The sequence below is a fragment of the Oryzias latipes genome, chromosome 11 (genome assembly GCF_053564925.1).
Source record: "Oryzias latipes strain Hd-rR chromosome 11, Olatipes_Hd-rR_3.1".
NCBI classification, from domain to species: domain Eukaryota; kingdom Metazoa; phylum Chordata; class Actinopteri; order Beloniformes; family Adrianichthyidae; genus Oryzias; species Oryzias latipes.
Window position 1 is genome coordinate 21,410,025 of NC_136247.1, and position 18,835 is coordinate 21,428,859.

At 37.9% G+C, this 18,835-nt stretch overlaps 1 protein-coding gene across 9 annotated transcripts in view; it reads left to right on the plus strand.

Annotated features, from left to right (window-relative positions):
• The first annotated feature begins 8,717 nt into the window (after nt 1–8,717).
• The window catches only part of csmd3b (CUB and Sushi multiple domains 3b), a 478,594-nt gene continuing 468,476 nt past the window's right edge, over nt 8,718–18,835 (plus strand). For 6 of the 9 annotated variants that reach the window (XM_078954981.1, XM_023959653.2, XM_078954982.1 and 3 more), the window contains exon 1: nt 8,773–9,891. In XM_078954981.1, coding sequence (XP_078811107.1) covers nt 9,666–9,891 — 226 coding nt within the window. In that variant the 5' untranslated portion in view covers nt 8,773–9,665. Of the gene's footprint in view, nt 9,892–18,835 lie in introns of all 9 variants that reach the window. The other 3 variants (XM_078954985.1, XM_078954986.1, XM_078954983.1) reach the window with 2 other exon arrangements.

The following is an 18,835-nucleotide window of genomic DNA, read 5'->3' on the forward strand; positions in this document are numbered from 1 at the left end:
CCAATGAGAGTCGTAACCAGGTGTGCATTTGAGTTTACTTTGTTTGCAAATGCTTCTGTTTTACTTTTAGCCAGATGTAAAGTCCATACTCCTCTAGATTGTTGCACATTAACCTATTTTCCTATGAACAGTCTGACAGACACTCTTCTTTCTTTTCACACAGTCTATCCTTCTCCATCAGCGCCCCACAAACAACAGTGCTAATACACAGACAGGTGGTGATGAGCAAATAAAGTATGTTGAGTGTGTGGGCACAAATGTTTGTGGGTCCATGTGGATAGGGTTTGCAAAAATAGGAATGACTTAATGTGATGGAAGCACCTTTCCTACCCTCTAACATTGAGGATTATTACTGCTACTTTGATCTTCCACTGATGAGAGTAGAAAATAATGGAAAAAAGGGAGGATAAACTAAGATTATTTTTTTCCCTTTGTGTAACAAGTACTTCCATTTTTTTTTCCATCATGAATGCTTACCGCCTTGTTGTGAGGATAATGCTTTCCTGCAGTTTCTCAAGAGAAGCTGTTTTCCTTGAGGGTACCCCCATTTTCAAACATGCATGGATCAAACCTTTCACAGCGGACAGTCATTGCCACATCCTGTGGCAAATGTTATTTATATGACACAACCAACTGCATAACTCTTTTTTTTAATCTGGTTTTTGCAACATTAGACACCAAGTATAGAGAAATATTTAGAGAATATTGGACAAAAACACATGAAACAATGTGGCGTGGCAAGAATTTGTTTAAAAAAAGCGAACGCGTATGCTAATGACAAATTAGGTGGTTAAGATCTCAAAACTAGCATTGATTTAAACTAACATAAAATTATAGAAAGTATTTTTAAATATTTAATCTGATATTTTTTATGTGTATTACACTAACATAGAATAATGTTAATTCTGAATGAATCTCTCAGATAATGGTTAACTTGGTTCAACTGAGTAAAATTGGTCCAATCTAAGGCTGATTCTAAATGGGTTCCCTGTTGCTCCAATTATAGGGACATTTGAAGCTGTAGTTGTGTCCAAAAGTGTTTTTTAAGGAGGAACCATAGTGACTTAGGGCTGGTTATCCCTCTGCCAGTATTGGGTGCATGATGCAGATCTTCACATGGGTGTGGTCTGAAGCACAGAAATTTACATTTAAATGTAACTGTTTGGTTTTTTGCATGACTTTTTAAAGATTTAAAATCAGTGTTGTGTATTTTGCAAGCGCTGGCAGCAATGTACTAACTTAGATGACAGGCGACTATAGTTTAAAGACTATAGTTTATTCCAAATTTCTCCCATTGGAGGGGTATAGGGAGAAGCTTTAGGGATAGGGAAGCAATTTGGATGTAAGATAGTTGATTAGTTTAAGTTGACAAAAGTCCCTTTTGCACAAAACTTTACCCCTTTGTCCCATAGTCACTGGTAAAGTGAAGGAGTTTCAACCTTAACAATGAGAGATTATAAGCTCCATCCACTGTTGGGCCATAACCAAAAGTCTAAATATAGAATCCAATACCTTCTTGAGCATCAAGAAAACGACTGTGGGGGAGGAACCAAAAGGTTCTCGCACACAGCTAAGAAAGCACCTAATGCAAGGAACACATATCCACAACTACACTATTTAAAATTCCAAAAGCTTTAATAGATTGTTACATTTGGTCTTGCTCTCATGTATTTGTAATTTTTTTTTATCTTAAACATTAACAACAATTCAGTTTCTTACTGTTTACAAAAACATTCAAACCTTAATCTGCAATGTTTTGCTTGAATAAGATAAAGTTTCATGGATTGAAATTCTGTATTGTTTGATATAGGGGAAAAAAAACTGCTTTGAATTAGTGCTTTGTCAATTTCAAAAGTGATGACTGCACAGTTTACCCATCACAGTTCTTATCCCTTAAGCATGGTGCGAAAAGGCACCAGGAGAGTGATTCGTCTCATGGTAGGAAACAAAAACAAGTTTCTGAAGGTGAAGAAACTGTAGGGTTTGATTTTAACATTTGAATCTGGTTAAATGAGGAGCTGCAGGAGAGCAGCTAAAGGTTTCATTAGAATGCAACAGCATTGGGAACTACAAAGCCAGAACTTACACAGAACTAGCTACAATGAAAAAACAAAAATAAAAACAGCAGCGACGAAGAGTGCAGTCCACTTGATTGCAAAAGTAACATGTGAGAATGAACCTCAGGTTTTGCAAGTTTAAACAATGCCATAAAACCACAAATACAAGACACCAACTCATTGAAATGTGGTTGGATGAATGCAGACAAAACATCATTTGACTTTATGCACATTGCTTCTTACTGTTTTCCCGACAATCTCTATGTCATAAACACTTAGCATCATACCTTCATATTTGACGTCTCCTAATCCTGCTATCCGGCCGTACAGCTTTGAGCCAAACTCCAGCCCAGACGAGGAAAATGAAGACATACAGTACATGGATCTATTTGTCTGCCAGTGGATGCACCAGAGCCCATCATCCATCAATGATTTGAATAAAGAAATACTAAGACAATTACGCTTAAATATTTCAGTCTAATATTTGTCCTCCATCATTAAAAAAATCCCTAAAGAACATGTTAAAAACACCAAAAACCTAATTTTTTTTTTATTGGAGTGGGTCCTTCAAATGTGTTTATGTTATTAGTGGCTTTATTGTAAGCTTAGATTCAAAATGGCTGAATTTAACTATAATTCCTCCTTTGTGCCAGATGCTGCTGCAGAAATCTACCTTAAGTTGGGTCATTAAACTATGAAAAATGCCGTGCTCCCTCAGGATAATTAAGTCATGATAAACACAATACAGATCATAATATCTGCACTAGCGCTGCTAAAGGATTTGACATGTTCCTATTATAACATCCAATATTACCACAACAAGGATCGCAAACGGAGATGAAAAGGCAGATTGATTTAAGCTGTTCTGAGCTTTTCTGCTTCCAATACAACTGGGTATATCTTTTCTAATCATCACCAAAAATAAACCGATTGCTGTGTTCACAACAACTGCAAGGTAATGGGTCCAAATAAATAGGTTCCTGTTGCAATCATTGAAAACCGTTCTATACAAGGCATTCCTGGATGGATAAATCAGGGAGAATTGACAGGTGTGTCTCTGTCACTGACTGAGACATTGATGCCTCTGCTTGCTGGAGATATAAACGCTTCTGGAGAAAAACTTAACATTCAGCTGCATGAGCAGAGACTGTTATGTGAATTTTAGGTTCCTGGGTTTCTGGGACAAGCTGCAATATATTACATCTGCCAATAGACTATGTTCACTTTTTTTGGGCCAGCTGCTAAGAATTTGAAAAAGTGGGAAAAGACATTTTCTCTTCCTTTTTATCTGCTCTAATGCTTTTTACACCCATATTTATAATTTTTCTTTTGGAGCCACAAACACGTCTCCCACCTTCTCCTTTGCTTTCACTCTCCATCAGTAATTCTCTAACATGAATGCACCTTATACCTCCCACTCCTTCCTCACACACCCTCTAGTCTCACTCTGTGTTTCCTTTAATCTTTTTCACGTTTCTTTTCATCTTTTTTTTTTACCTTACACCTCTCCACTTTTCCTCCCTCTTTTCCTTGTTTATAGCTCGTTCCTCTTTGGCTTTACAGCATTGTTTTGCCTCTTTGAGTCCCCGTCTTTCCTTCTGAATCAATATCCTTTTTTCTCTGGGTTTCCAATGTGTGTTTCCGCAACCAGTCCTTTTTTTTTTTTTTTTTTTTTATTATTTTCGGCTCCTTCTGTTCCTGCAACTCCCTCCTCTTGTTTCACGTCCCCTCCATCTCCATCTGGATATTAACCTCCTTAACAGCTAAATGAGTTTTAAAAGAAGCCTGCTTAGTACAACCTCTTGAAAAAAGAGTTTTATGACAAATGTGAGGGGAACATGAAGGCATAAAGACATCAATATGAAAGCTCCCAGCCAGAGTCAGAGGCAGTGCAGTGCATATTTGGTTGATGCCAAAGTGATTAGCAACAGGGACAGTGATGGAGGGAAACCAAAAGATGAGAGTGTGTGCCTGTAGATGGCAGAAGAGTGCCAATCTACAGGCAGGAGGGGACTGGCTTCACAACCAACGCACAAGCTAAGCATAAGCAGTCACACACTCTTGGTAAAAACAAACCTATTTATGAAGTTAGATTGAGCTTGACCAGAAATGTCTAAAAATGTCAGAATAATAATAATAAAAAAATCCTCTCTGTTAAAATGATAAGGAAAATCAGAAGCGCCTTCGTTTTCACATTTAGGATTACTATTGAAGTGAGAGAAATATGACAAATCCATGAATGCTCACAAAATGAAATTTGCATATTTCCTTTGGAGCTGATGTGAAATGAGACCCGTTCATAAACCTCCTGACATTTTAGACTTGCTTTCAATAAAATATGTAGATTTCTGTGCTTAGCTAAATTGTTTTTTTTGTGTGTGTGTGTGTTTTGTTATGACAGTAAAGTTAATAATTCGATTTTTTATTTTCATAATAAACATTACATTTATAATTGCGCACATTTGATCCGATTTTAGCTGATAAATCAGATTAGGACAAAGAAAAGAGTGAAATCCTGGAAAAAAAAGTGATCAGAAAGTGGACACTTTATACAGTTTATTGCAAAAAAAAAAAAATAAACAAACACGATAAGCCTTTGATTTTTATAGAATAGAATATAGAATAAAATAGAATAAAACTTTATTGATCCCACAGAAATTACCTTGTTTTTGAACTAAGGGGATTTCTGGCTGTCTAGCAGATCAGCAGGGATTCATTACGCAGTCACTTAATCACCAGTGAAATGAACATTTATGCTGTTTATATTCCTCAGAAAGAACAACTCATTATAGCAGCTCCCTGTGTTCAAAACAGCCTCAAAATCAAGGACTATTAAAAAAAAAAGAATTTACTGTCCATATATAACCTTGGAGGGAATGAAGCTCATTGACACGACTATTGCTGTAATATTGGGCTAAATAATAAACTTGAATTGAATTGACTCCCTTCAGCAAAGAACAGACTCTCAGAGATGATCTCTGTTGAGGCGAAAGCTTTAGATATGTGACAAAGCTACATGTTTAAGTAAAAGCACCATACACAAAAGAAAACACATTCAGACTGACCCAACAGACATTTGATCACTTATTCTTAAATACACAGTTACTTAGTTATTTCTTTACATTGTCAGACAGTTGTTCACTGAATTCAACAAACAATAGATTTTAAATAGTTACTTATTTGTTGTCTATTGAACTTTGATGCAATTAAAGCCTAAAGACTTTTTTAACCCTTGTGCTATATTAGATGACCCCACCCTTACATTGACGTGTTCTCCCTACCATGACAAAGATGGATAAAGGTGGAAAGATTTCATGTAATCCATGGACACCAGTGAAGATCACAAATCATGGAAGAAAAAAGGTTCAGAGCACTGTCTAGTGGGTCTATATGACCCAACTCCCAATGCTAAAGTGCCTAGGATAGCACAAGGGTTAGAGATATTTGTAAAACGTACTTTTTTTGAGCAGAATTTTAAGTTGATTTTGGAAATTGGCCATTATTAACTTGATTCAAAGTCATGTAATCACATAAAAAAGTATATAATTTTTCCACCTAATTATTCTGTTGTAACGATAAACAAAGAAAATCCAATATTTTACGCCATAGTTTTCTGTATAAAAGGGGTTACCTGTTAAATTAACAAATCATTGTTTTTCTTTCAGCATTTTCTATTCATGAATACTATAGCCATTTTCCAAAACACATTTGTTGTCATGACATTTTTTTAGAATACACTACTGGCATTGTAAAAAGTTACAACCAAATGCAACTAATATTTATTTACACATTTGTTGGAGATTCCAAAAATAACTGCAGTGAACACTTGTTTTTTTTATCTGGCAATTATTTTATTAAATATATATTTTGTCCAATTAAATTTTTTGGGAAAAGGTGACAATCTGATTAAAGATAACAGTGCCTTGATCAGATGCTCCTCCCTCTTTTTTTATTATAAAGCAGAAGTGTTCCGATCTGGACATATGGTTGCCCTGACATGCTTCTTAAAAGCTGCTTGCATTCATAAAGGGGCTCAGACATAATTCCACACGCCTGCTAAACAAATCTTATATGATCTGTGATGCTTCCTGTGAGGTTGTACCCACGCTGCAGATGCACAGTCATGGAACGGTGCACTGACTGTGCATCTGCACAATTGCCAATCAATTCTACTGGTTTGGTCAGTTATTTAGATACATGATAATAATTATTTCTCTTTGTTGATCTGCTCTGAGGATTGTTTATGAAGTGAAAAAATGTGCTTATTTTTGGATAAAGACTTTTTTATTCTTGTATGGTTGTTGCTGCAAATCAGGGGAAGCAAAACAGAACTTCTAAAATAAGGAATAGCCGCTGCATTCACCGGTGCGTTTGCCAATCACTTCGCCTGTTTAGAACCACAAAGGAATGAACCGTTTTCATTTGAAATTTGATGAATAGGTTTCAAAACATTTTTAGCTTTCAATTTTTTTGGTTTAAAGCAAACAAAACAAAAGTAATGAGATATAAATGCGATGCTTGGAATGAATTCTTCTTTATAGTTTACTGGTGCTTTCCTTGTTTTTTTTTTATAGACATTTTTCAACTTTTTAAAAATATACATACATATTTTTTATTGTTATTTTGTCTTTTAACTTATGGTATTTAACATTAAAAACAGTTTAATATAAACTTTTCTGTATTTTCCTTCCAAGTTAGACTAAACTTACCACTAGAAAATGCGTTTTTTAGACCGTTTTAGGTTCATTGTGTAAATATTGTGCAATATTATACAAATACCTTTAAAAAAAGAAGCTTGGACTGCACTAAAAAGATGGATATCAAGCATTGCCACAAAAGCACCTGTTTAACAAATTCATTATTAGAGCAAATAATAAATCAGTATAAAAGCTTCAAAAGACATTAGGCTACTAGGGGTTAAAATATGTGCCTAACTCTGTGTTAAATGTGTATTCCTGTTAAAATAAACAAGTTTTGAGTATGAAGGGATTCCTCTTATCCAATTTGACTTCAGAATACTTCAGAACTTGTTTTTAAATCTCAGCACAGTCTTATGTTACAGTTCACTAATGATGCCATAATTCTGATCTGAAACCCCCATTGAACCAAATCGAATAGAAACTGAATTGTTGGATTCCTGCTGTAAACCAGGATACCTACATTAAAAGTGTCAACCCTGTGTTGTGCTAATTTTTTAAAGAATTTATTATTTATTGTTTTATTACATCAAACCACAGACTAGAAACTCCAAAGATAAAAATAACCCAAGTTTGGTTGTTTTTAAGCAAACTAAGAGGGACACATTTATTTCTGAGATGATTCAACTGTGAGAAAAAAAAAAAAAACTCAAGACAAAACAAAAATCGGGTTTAAAGAAAACCACTATTGCTCAAAATATTAGTAATGCTCCGAAAAGTACGGTGGCCCTGAAGTGCAAATCCCATCCAGTCAACGCAAAAAAAGATAATAAAGATCTCAACGACAATTTAAAAGTCAAAACAAATGATAATAAGAACAATACATTTCAAAATAGAAAATAATTATTTAGCAACCAAAACAGACTTCCAGTAAAATTAAATACAATTCTAAAAAAAACAAAGGCAATTTCCAAAAATCAAAATTCATTGTCAATCAATCAATTCTAATTAGGACAGAACACATCCAGTATCACTCTGCTAAATAACTTTTGGTTAAAAAGATGGACAGAGGTCATCATCCAATCAGTGATATCCAATGGAACCTCTCTTTTCTGGTTTCTTTTCGTTTCTTTTTTTTAATAACACTTTATTTTTTAGTATAACATTTTTAATTTTTGTAAAGTACTTTTGTTTTCTGAAATGTTTCTTTTTTGCTGGTTTTGTTCACATTTTTTGGAATTTTGTTTTTATTTCTAAAACAGATTGTTGGTTTTCTTTATTATTTGTGTTGCTTTTTCAATTGTTGTTGTGATCTTTAATGTGTTTTTGCATTAAGAGATTTGAGTTGTGATTCGGACTAAAAACGTAACCCAAAAACTCCTGACATCATTGGTTTAAAGAGATAACTCAAGTGTTTTAAGCTTAGTATGAGCCTACTTAAAAGGTTTTCTACTTTGTTATTTGCTTATTATTTTTTTAAAGGCCTTTTTGTGAACTTTTAGTTTTTTTTGAGGAGAACTAGAACATTTTATAAGTTGGAACAAGAGAGGGGCAAAAGACTCTGGAAGGGCGACAAATGAGCAGAAGGGAAGGTCATTACAAATGAGAGGATCCAAAATACATATTTCAAACAGTTTTATTATTTTCGTAATATTTAAATTGCAGTTCGTTTAGCTGTTTTAATGCCTTTAGTCGTTGCTAATGCTCACAGAAGCTCGTATTTGATGATTTCTTGATTTTGGCCGACAATAATTAAATTGACTCAACAATTGAAAGACACGTGGAAGGGCAGAAGCTTTTCGTTGGAGGGGCAGCTGCCCCCCTGCAGCTGCGTCCCTGTGTAATAAACCAATCATATTTGGATTCCTTACCACAGCATGACCCACAAATTGAAAAGTGTATCTTTGCCTCCCTGCAGGTCATCAGTAGTCTGTCATTAATCCCAATGGAATTCTATCGGATTCATGTTTGAAGTAAGTCATCCGGGCTCTACAAAGGCGCGTTTTATTCCATTCCTTTCGTCAATGACCACGTGAATAGCAGCTGGGACTCAGCGTACCAGGATCTCTTGAAGGTAGCATCCCTGTACCGGAGGCAGAGGGAAGAGACGCACCGTGGAGAGCGCACCGCGCACGGGGGGGAAAGCTGCGCATCTCCTCCGCTTCCTGACTACAAAAGGGATCTTTGTGCTGACTATTTTTGAAATTCATTTCTCAAACTCTTTGGACCTTTAGAGTGAACTAAGCGATTGTTTCAAACCTAATGATGCATCTCTGGTTGGGCTCCAGAACACGGGGAAGGAATGACAAGTGATGCTCACTGGAAAGACGAATCAGAGAGTGAATAAAGTAATGAATCTCTCCTCTTTCAGGCGGTAAAAATGCTCAGTTCCCGCAGTTTGTGAGAGGGTGGAAGGAAGAAGAGGAAGATTTCACAGATGCAAGAGGACGATTATTCTAAAAAAAATCCAGAACCGTTTTTGAGACGCTGGTGCGGGGGAAAAAACGCAATGAAGGAAGAAGACAAGTGCGGTTTTTATACATTTCTTCATTGAATTGTAGTCGTTGAGGACGGGAGGAGCACATACAGGCTGCAACACGACACAGACTGGGGAATACATAAAGAAGAAGAAAAAAAGGCTGAATTCTTCAGAATGAAGGGGCATGGAAGTGTGGGTTTGAAGATTCCCTTCCCTCTGCATCACTTTTTTGGGATGGAGCAGGAGGGAACAGAGACATAAGCCACTGACTGACGACAATCATCGCTGGCGGAAAGACAACCTGTGCGCCAGCCCCCGCTGCCCCCTCTGCGTCTGTCTGTGGGCTGAATTCATCTTTACGGATCTGAAGGATTTATCCAGTCTATGTTTGAAGGGGGGGAGGCAAAGAAAACGCACGCGGGTGTCCCCCCTCCCCTCTTTCTCTCTCTCTCTCACTATCTTTCCCCCTTTTTTTTCTGGATGTGAGGCAGCATGCGGCCCGGTGAGAGCTTAGAGGGCTCGCGCTCGGCTCACGGAGGATGCATGGGTGTTAGTAACCTGACTCATAGCGGCGCGGACCGCTGTCTCGCGCACCTCTCGAGGAGGACGCAGAGGGTGACGGCGAAGACAGGAGCGCGAGGAACGAAAGGGAGAATGACGGCGATGCGCTGTTTTCTGTGGAGTCTCGTTATGAGCTCGTTGTCTTTGCGAGCGGAAGGTAAGAAGATGCGACAGCCCCCTTTTTATTTGATTTAAAAAAAAATTTTTTTTTACTTCAGTCCACAGACAAATTTTTTTCCTGATTGACTGACAAAAAAAAAACTCTTTTAATGTCTTCATATGCGTGCGCGTGCGTGGATAGCTAGAAATGTGGATGCGCGATGTTGCGGAGCTTGACGGAAGAGACTGAGAGGGTGGTGGTGAGGCGCGCGCGGGCGCGCGTGAAAGGAGGGGAGGGGGGGGTAGCCTCTTACCCTCTTTTTCCTGGTTTTCCCCCCTCTTCAGCCCCCCTCCCATCTTTCCCTTCAATACAGCCATTGAGCTGGTAGCCAATAAATATTCTTGCGGTAGCTCTTGGGCTGTGGCAGCGAACGTGAGTTGCTTATGCCAAAGTGAGTGTGTGTCTGAGTGTGTGTATATGTGAGGGGTGGCAACGTGAGTTGTTTATAGTGATGAGGCCCAAGCCTTACGCAGCACTCTGTCCCTAAATCTCCACCAGCATTCCCATTTATTCTCTTTTATTGTGTGTCAGTCAAAAGATGTTATATAATGGTAGTATCTCCCCATTTCTCTATAGAACACACTCAGTGTTTTGTCCTTGTGCTCCTTCTTTCCCCTCCCCTCACTTTCTTCTTTTGATTGAAATAAATTGGCTGTATCTATAACCCAGCTCAGTATATTTTTATTTATTTTTTTATTTGTGTGTGCGACTCAATCTTTTTTTTTTTTTTAAATCCCCTTTCCTGTTTCTGAACTTACCATATTCTTGCTCCCAACTCCCAACATTTTCCGTCATCAGCCCTTGGACTTACATCAAAGCACCCCTGGTCTGATGGAGCTGACAACTCCTTAACATCATTTTGCATAAATTTTCGGTTCACAGCCTATTGTGATTTATATCAGCTCTTCTACAGACTGTGCCTTTAAATCAGAGGTACACCATGTTTGGAGGTTAGGGTTGATATCTGACACAAATATTCAATTTAATGAGATTTCATAAAGACCCACTCCAATGAAAAACATCTTTTTGGTGTTTTTTTTCACATGTTCTTGTAACATTTTTCTCATGATGGAGCACATGTATAAAGAAAATTATGATCAAAGTATTTATTCAAATCGTTTTGAATCAGGAGCAGATAAAAAAAGAAAAACGGCAAGCCACAAGCTCCCTGCTCCAGTCCATTCCTATGCATCCACTAGTAGACGATTAGATCCACGTACAGTACAGACCAAAAGTTTGGACACACCTTCCCATTCATTTGAATGAGTAGGTGTGTCCAGACTTTTGGTTTGTACTGTACGTCTTCGTTTTCTTCATCCGAGCTGGTATCTGGCTCAGGATTGTACAGCTGCATAGCTCCAGTATTGCTCTGTATTTTTGTTGCACCGGTGATTTTAGGTTGGGGGTATGAGGGGCTGTAAACTAAGGGGAGAGTGTGTAAACATAGGGATGATGGGGAATTAAGTAGGGCTCACTTTGGGAAGTCAACAGTACTACAACTCTGAGGCAAATTTCGGATGAATTCCTACCTCTCTGCATAAACCTATAATACGACACAGGGTTTTTCATTTAGCCTTAAAATGGAATAATTGTAATTAAAAGACCACAACACTTAAAATATATCAAAAGATTATTGGAGTGTGACTTTAAACAACTTAAATAGGTTCATAAAAGACACAGCTGTGTAGCTGCTTAATTTGAAGGGTCATCCTCAATCTCATGTGTATTGTCACGATGCCGTCCCACATGAGTGACATCACTTTTACATCTTTCATACATACAGTATTTTGTCCATAGCAGTCAAAAGAAAACATTCTACCTGTTTATTTTAGGATTATTTAGTGGCTCTGACCTAATTAACATACGTATCATAGAAAAATGGGCTGTGGATTTGAGTCAGCACACCTACACACTAGAATGACAGAGTCTTGGAACAAAAACTATGCAATCACCAGTGCTTGTAGAGATGCAAATAAAGGAAAATGATAAAAGAGATAAAAAGAGACAAGTAAAAATCTGAATGTACTTGTGAATCTGAAGCATTGAATTTAATTTGTGGTAAGTGATGTCTTCTTAGATGTTAGGCACAAATTTAAAGGGCTTTTGAACTCTCACATATCAATTATAAAAGTGCAAGAAAGTGTTTCAAATTCAGGAAAAAAAACATTTTCTGTAATTAACATGAAATCGCTAAGGGGCCACTGAAAATATTGCATTTCGAAAACATTCAGTCTTTAACATCAAGGTAACAGTTCAAACAAAAAAAACACATATTTCTTAAGCTAGACAAGGTCAAATTGTTGTTAATGTTACAGATATAGAGCACATCTATTAAATCTGTAAAAAAAGAATAACGTTTATTAGTACAGTCGGCTCTGCCAGAAAGTGGAGGGTAGAGCCATAGTCACATGAACCTGTCTTGTGTAGTTTTTGGGTTGTCCAAGCCCATGAATGGTCTAGAGATGTGCAGATGCATTTTAAGGGAAATGCATGTGTGTCTTACAGTTCCCTTAAGGCTCATGTGACCACCTCAAGGGACAATGTTGAAAATAAAATGCATTATTGTTGGGCGTGTAGGAAGTGTATTGTAAAGTATTCATAAGGATAGTGTAAGTTGCACACCCTTATGATGAAAGGGTGTTGCTGTTGTACAATGCCCTAAACTCAGTACTCTAGTCGTTAGTAAGGTGGAGTACTGGCTCCGTACTGACCGTGAGCAAATGCTGCACGCACGGGGTGTGTGTATGGAATAAGTAATTGCCCATAGTATGGCCACACAAGTTATGTTCTAATTCTCTAATCTCCAGGTGTGTACACACATTGCACAGTGTTTGCGAAGGGTTGAAAATATGAAAAATCCATACAAAACACCTGCTTCTCACTTACTTACCCTTACTTTCTTTACCCTTCCGTGTTGTCTAAGTGTCCACTACGATCTGTCATCTGCAGCATACCTGTACAAAAACATGTGCATGAACATTTTTGCTGTAGAATGGTCTATGACCCTGATATTTTGTACGGGCCAGCGGACTGCCCTGTACAGGTTTATCCATTTTCCACCTGCAGACAGCCTTTATCAACAATGAAGACAATTGGAACTAACCATGAACCAATTATTGTCTTGACATGGAACCCTGATCTTCCAGTGGTCTTGTTGGTAAAGTAAGAAAAGTTATCTTATTTTGATTAATACCTTTGACATAAAGACACAAAAGTTGGGTCTTTTTTAGAATACAAGGTCTTAGATAAGTTGTTAGTGTTCCTTTAGACTTTGTCTTAAAACTTATGAGAGCAGTCCTTTTAAAAGAAAATAGCATAAAAAACGTAAGCAAATATGCATAATGTAAAGCCCACCCATAAAGAAATAGTTGAATAATGATCACCTGTTTGCCTCAATGATCTATGTTTTTCATCTCAAATCTCCATTTTAACCCTTTTATCTTTTCCACTCCAAGCTTAACTCCACTTCTCTTCTTCTACCCCCTAATGTTCTTGCTCCTGTATTTTTCCTTTTCTCTCCAATTTTTTTTCCCTCTGCTGTCATGCCTTCCTACCTCATTTCATCTGTCAGCTCGGTCCTGTGGCTCCCAAGGCTTAATTTACCCAGCAAACATGCAGGTGGAGCCATCCCACACACATACTTACACCTTTTTGCCATCTCTCAGAACTAAATGTATTCCACTTAGTGTGTCAGAATGAGAGGCAGGACTGCGCTCAACCTGTAAACCTGCACATTTGCATCAAATTCTTTTCTCAAGCTCTTTCTCAGCCCCGTGTCTGTACTATAATCTCAAAACAGAGTTTTACTGCCAGCATATGGCTCTTTGGCAGTACAGAATCAAAGGTCCAACAAAAAAATCAAAAAAAAAATCAAAGAGGACTTCTTATTAGTCCGACAGCCAGGTAATCTAGCCCTGGTCGTCAATAAAGAGAAGGATTGCCACTGACTTGAGGCTAGTCTTCAGCATGTGGCCGTGCAATTAACCTAGAAGGATAAAAATACTTAATTTAATTTATATTGATGAACCATGGAAATGCAGTTCTTTGTTCTTGCAACATGGGCTAAATTGAAATTTAATCATAATCCCCTGGTAGCGTCAAGTAATTTAATGCTAGTCATCAGTGTTAAATTGCACAAGCAGCCAGCCACCGCAACACACTTCTTTAACCGGTGTTTTACCCCGCCACTGAATACCAGAGATGGATTGGGGCAGTTGGCAACCCTGATGCTGATCATTGGTAACTGATTGATGCTTTCCATTAACATGGCACAGATAATCATTTGTCTAGGCTAGTTACTGGTTGAGCACTTTGGTCATCACTCTCCCGACTGTCAGTTGTCCATTGATATTCTGTGTACAACTGATACAGTTTGTGGCTGGCAAGCGTTTTGTCTTTCTCACACACATGCATTTGGACAATTAGCACACTGTGTGCACTCTGCAGCCCAGCGAGTAATCTCACACTAAGCATTAGCACAGCACAGGCTCTCTAACGCACATTTAATCCTGTGGCTTATGGCGGGGTTCTTGGGGAGAAAGACGTGTCTGTGGCAGAGTCAGCTCTTGATCACATAAATACTTTGACTCAGAGGGAGTCAGAAAAAAGGGGGGAAAAGAAGGGCAGCCGAGACTTAGGAAGTCATGCAGGGATGTTAAAGGGGTGCTGAAACAGCCCCCAACTTTGATATTGATTACTCCTAATCTGTGTCTTCCAAAAATTAGATACACTTCTGTCTTTGTTTTACACATTTTATCAGTTTGGCATTGTTACTCCATCCTGTCCACATTTAACCCACCTTTAATTTTAGTTCCCTTTACACCTACCTCTGCATTAACCATCATTTACTGCAACACCATCTACTTTTATTTATTGGAATTTTTATTACTTGAACGTGATTTGTTATTGGGTTTTAATTTTAAAAACATGTTGATAAATTGTTACCTTAACACCCGATGCTCTCCTGAAGAAAGCAAAGTCACGGGACAGTTTTGTCAGGACTTTCCCACTCTCTACGTCCTCTTTTATGCACAAACTATAGAAGCTGTGCTTAATAGCTTCTTGCTGTCCACGGTCGTAGACAGTGAGGAATACCCCCAGGGATGGAGGAAACTTCACCAAATGACATTCCCACATATTAGCAAGCTTGCAAGGAACCATCTCTGAAAACATGGCAGTAGTTCACCTTCAGAGAGACTTTTCAGTACAACAGAAGACATAGGAACACGTCAGCCCGCATGTTTAAAACCTTGCAAAGAAAACATGTTGGTTTTCCTTATCAAGAACTTGCCATAGTGTGATGCCTTGACAGAGAAACCATAATGTTTTCCAAAATGCCTAAGTGCACACTACCTACATTGCTCTTAACCCTGGTGCTATCTTAGATGACCCCACCCTTACATTGACGTCTTCTCCCTACCATGACAAAGGTGGAAAGATTTCATGTAATCCATGGACACCATTGAAGATCACAAATCATTGAAGAAAAAAGGTTCAGAGCACTGTTTAGTGGGTCTAGATGACCCAACTCCCAATGTTAAAGTGCCTTGGATAGCAAAAGGGTTAATTGTTGTCCATATTAGTTTTGGCCAGTACTTCCGGAAAGGTTAGATCATTTTTCTTTGGTTCGTGGTGCAGAGGTAAGGTGGTCGACCTCTGATTGGAGGGTTGCAGGTTTGATTTCACCCTGCCTGCCCATGTGTCATAGTGGGTAAGCCATTGAACCCCACATTGTTCCTGGTGGTTATAGGTTGGTGCCAGTGTTCATCAGTGTGTGTGTGTGTGTGTGAGTGAATTGGACTGTGAATGTGAAGTGCCTTGGGCCTTCTAAAAAGGTAGTTAAGTGCTTTATAAGTATACACCATTTAAGTCATATTGACTATCCTCAAAATAAAACTGTTGCTGTGATATGGGAATTATGTAATGGTTGTTTTTTGTTTTGCTACTTGTTCACGTATCATGTCGAATTCATCACTAATATCGCACATCGCAATTTTTCCTCATATTGTGCAGCCCTAATCAGATATGTTAATCAAATAAAAAGATGCAGCTTATATCTTGAAAATATCAACTTAATTTCTTCGGTGATTGTGTTGAAGGATATAGACAAAGAAAACACAAATTCAGCTCTTTGAGAGACAAAGCATTTTGTCTCTCAACATAGCAACATAGTTACACACATGACTGTTATTTTTCCTGATTGGGCGCAAGTCCTTTCCAGTTCTCTCCAAGAACATCATCAGCTGCTGTTTTTCTCCCTGGAGTCATTTAGGCAGGGCTTTTCTCCAGCCAACTTCAGATGCTGCGTATTTGGGGGATTTTCTTGGTGCAGTTTTGAATTCAGTGTATGAAAAACCTGCTTAATTGGCTTCAGATCATTTGACCTGGTGTTCTTTCCCATAATGTGCTCCAAGGATTTGTTTTTGCAATTTCTTGTTAGAGCTTGCCCAAAGGTTTTTACAGTTATCACTAAAGATCCTCTGGTTAAATTTTATAAGTCATAAATGCTTTAATATTTAAACATGTGACAAACTTGTGTTATAACTGTAGAGATCATAGAATCTTTCTGTTTCTTTTAATGCTGTCATTACTTAGAAATCTTTTTTTTTTCCCGGCACACTGAGGGCTGTTACAAAGACAACCATATTTACTCTTATTTTTTTTGTTCTTTCATATAAAAAATACCAACAAAGCTGTACATACTGACGGTCTGCTAAATTAACACTTTTCAAGCTCTTTGAAGAAATCTTATTCATGGTTTTATTTTACATTTTAAGACTTCAGAGAATGTAATCATTCTAACCCTCAACAACATCAGGGACAGCACTCTTTGTTACCAGTTTCCAATTTAGTGATTCCAATGTATGGACGCCTTTATCAGCCCTGAGTTTTTGAATTGATCAATTTAATAACGAATGCCTTTCTTGTATTTTAATTCTTCTATATGTATTGTGATTTTCTATGGTGTTTCCTTGAGTCTGTCATACTACATTTCTGTTTTATTCTGTTCTATTGTAAATTACAAATCAGTTAGTCAACCGGTAAAAAAACAGTTCAAGAGATGGCTGTACATCTTGTGCAAAATAAAAAAAAGAAGCCATGTCCCTAACCCTTGCGCTATCCTAGGCACTTTAACGTTGGGAGTTGGGTCATCTAGACCCACTAGACAGTGCTCTGAACCTTTTTTCTTCAATGATTTGTGATCTTCCCTGGTGTCCATGGATTACATGAAATCTTTCCACCTTTATCTACCTTTGTCATGGTAGGGAGAACACGTCAATGTAAGGGTGGGGTCATCTAAAATAGCACAAGGGTTACAGATGATCTAACAACATTTTTTTGCTCGTGAATCGCTTTTTACTAATTGAGTGTATATTGCTCCCTTGTTTATGGCAGGAGTTATGTTCTAAAAATAACTTATGATTTACAAAATCTACAAAGTGGGTTTTATTTTAAAATTATTATACCGGTAGTTGTTTTAATCCCTTATTGCACACTTTACAGACATGAATATTCTCACAATGTTCTCTCTTGTTTAAGCTCTGAAAGTTCAAACTTTTGCAGAAAAATAAGTTCAGTAGTATAGAATGAAATTAAACATCTGATCGCAATCAAAGATTTATGTAGATTCGGAAGGTTAAATGCATTCTCTAGAGGAGACACGACATGGGGGAGATTGAGTGATGAGGCTCTACAGCCAATCAGAAGAACCCAGTGTGCCGTTAAAAAAAGATGCAAAATTGCACTAAAACCACTCTGCCAGACCCCGAAAGGTGAACCACAAAATATCAAGGGAACACTATACATAAATGCACCAAGTATCGGCTTAATTGCAGCTTTTTAGATATTTCTTAATGGCAAAAAGATGTGTTTTTAAACAAATATTTGCTTAAGAAAGCTAAGTAACCACTTAGCAATAAATGTGACATAAACCAGTGTTAACGCATTCATTTCCGTGAGCTCCCCAACTTGAACTATTCACTTCCCTGTCACCATGTCTTAGGGGTTCATCTGAAAGGCGCTAATCGTTCATGTAAGACTTACCTGTGCTTGTGGTCTGACTGTAGCAATGAGGGTAAGCATGCATGAGTGTGTGGTTCGTTTTTTCTCTGTGACAAACGGGCAAGCTGTCCAGGGTGTACTCTGCCTCTCACCTAATAACAGCTGGGCTGGATGCCAGCACCCCAATTACACTGGACAGGAAAAAGCAGGTATAGAAACTAGTGTTTGCACTTGTACCTGCAGTATATATGTTAGGAAGTAGTCTATCAAGCACAGGCGTAAGCGTTTTTTGGCATGTTAGATGTTTTGCTATGCTTTTCGCTCAGGCATTTGTCATTCCACATTCCCCCTACTTCTTTTCTAATACCCTTTTCTTATTCCCTTCCTCCATCCTCTCCTGACCTCCACCTATAATGAATTTGCAATTGCCAACTCTTTTTCACTCCACATTTGCCATCTCTCTTCTTTCCTCCTTCATCTTTTTTTTTCTCTCCTTCCCTCCATCCACTCCCAGCCTCCATTTTTACTGTATTTGTTATAAGTGTCAAATGCAAAAAGATGCTTGCATGCAGGGTGCAGCTCAGTCAATCTGTACTGAGAGCTTTTTGCTCATAGCAGGGAACACATTTAATTCCTGCACACAGATTGCCACATAAATAGGGCATTTTTAAATTGCGGCAGAGCCAAATCTACTCATGTGCTTCAGAGTTTTATTTGCCGGCTATGATATTTAGAAAGTTTAGCTTGCACACACTGAGCTCTTTCTGCTATCAACAGGCTTGTTAAATTGAAAGAAGAGTTAATTTTGCCAAGCAAATTGGAATGGAGACTGCGCTCCAGATAGCAGTTCCAGCTGTTCGAGGGCCCCATGGATCCATAAAGGATTTTTATACACAATTGCTCTTTCCTCCAAGGTCTTTTGGTTTAATGTAAGCAACTG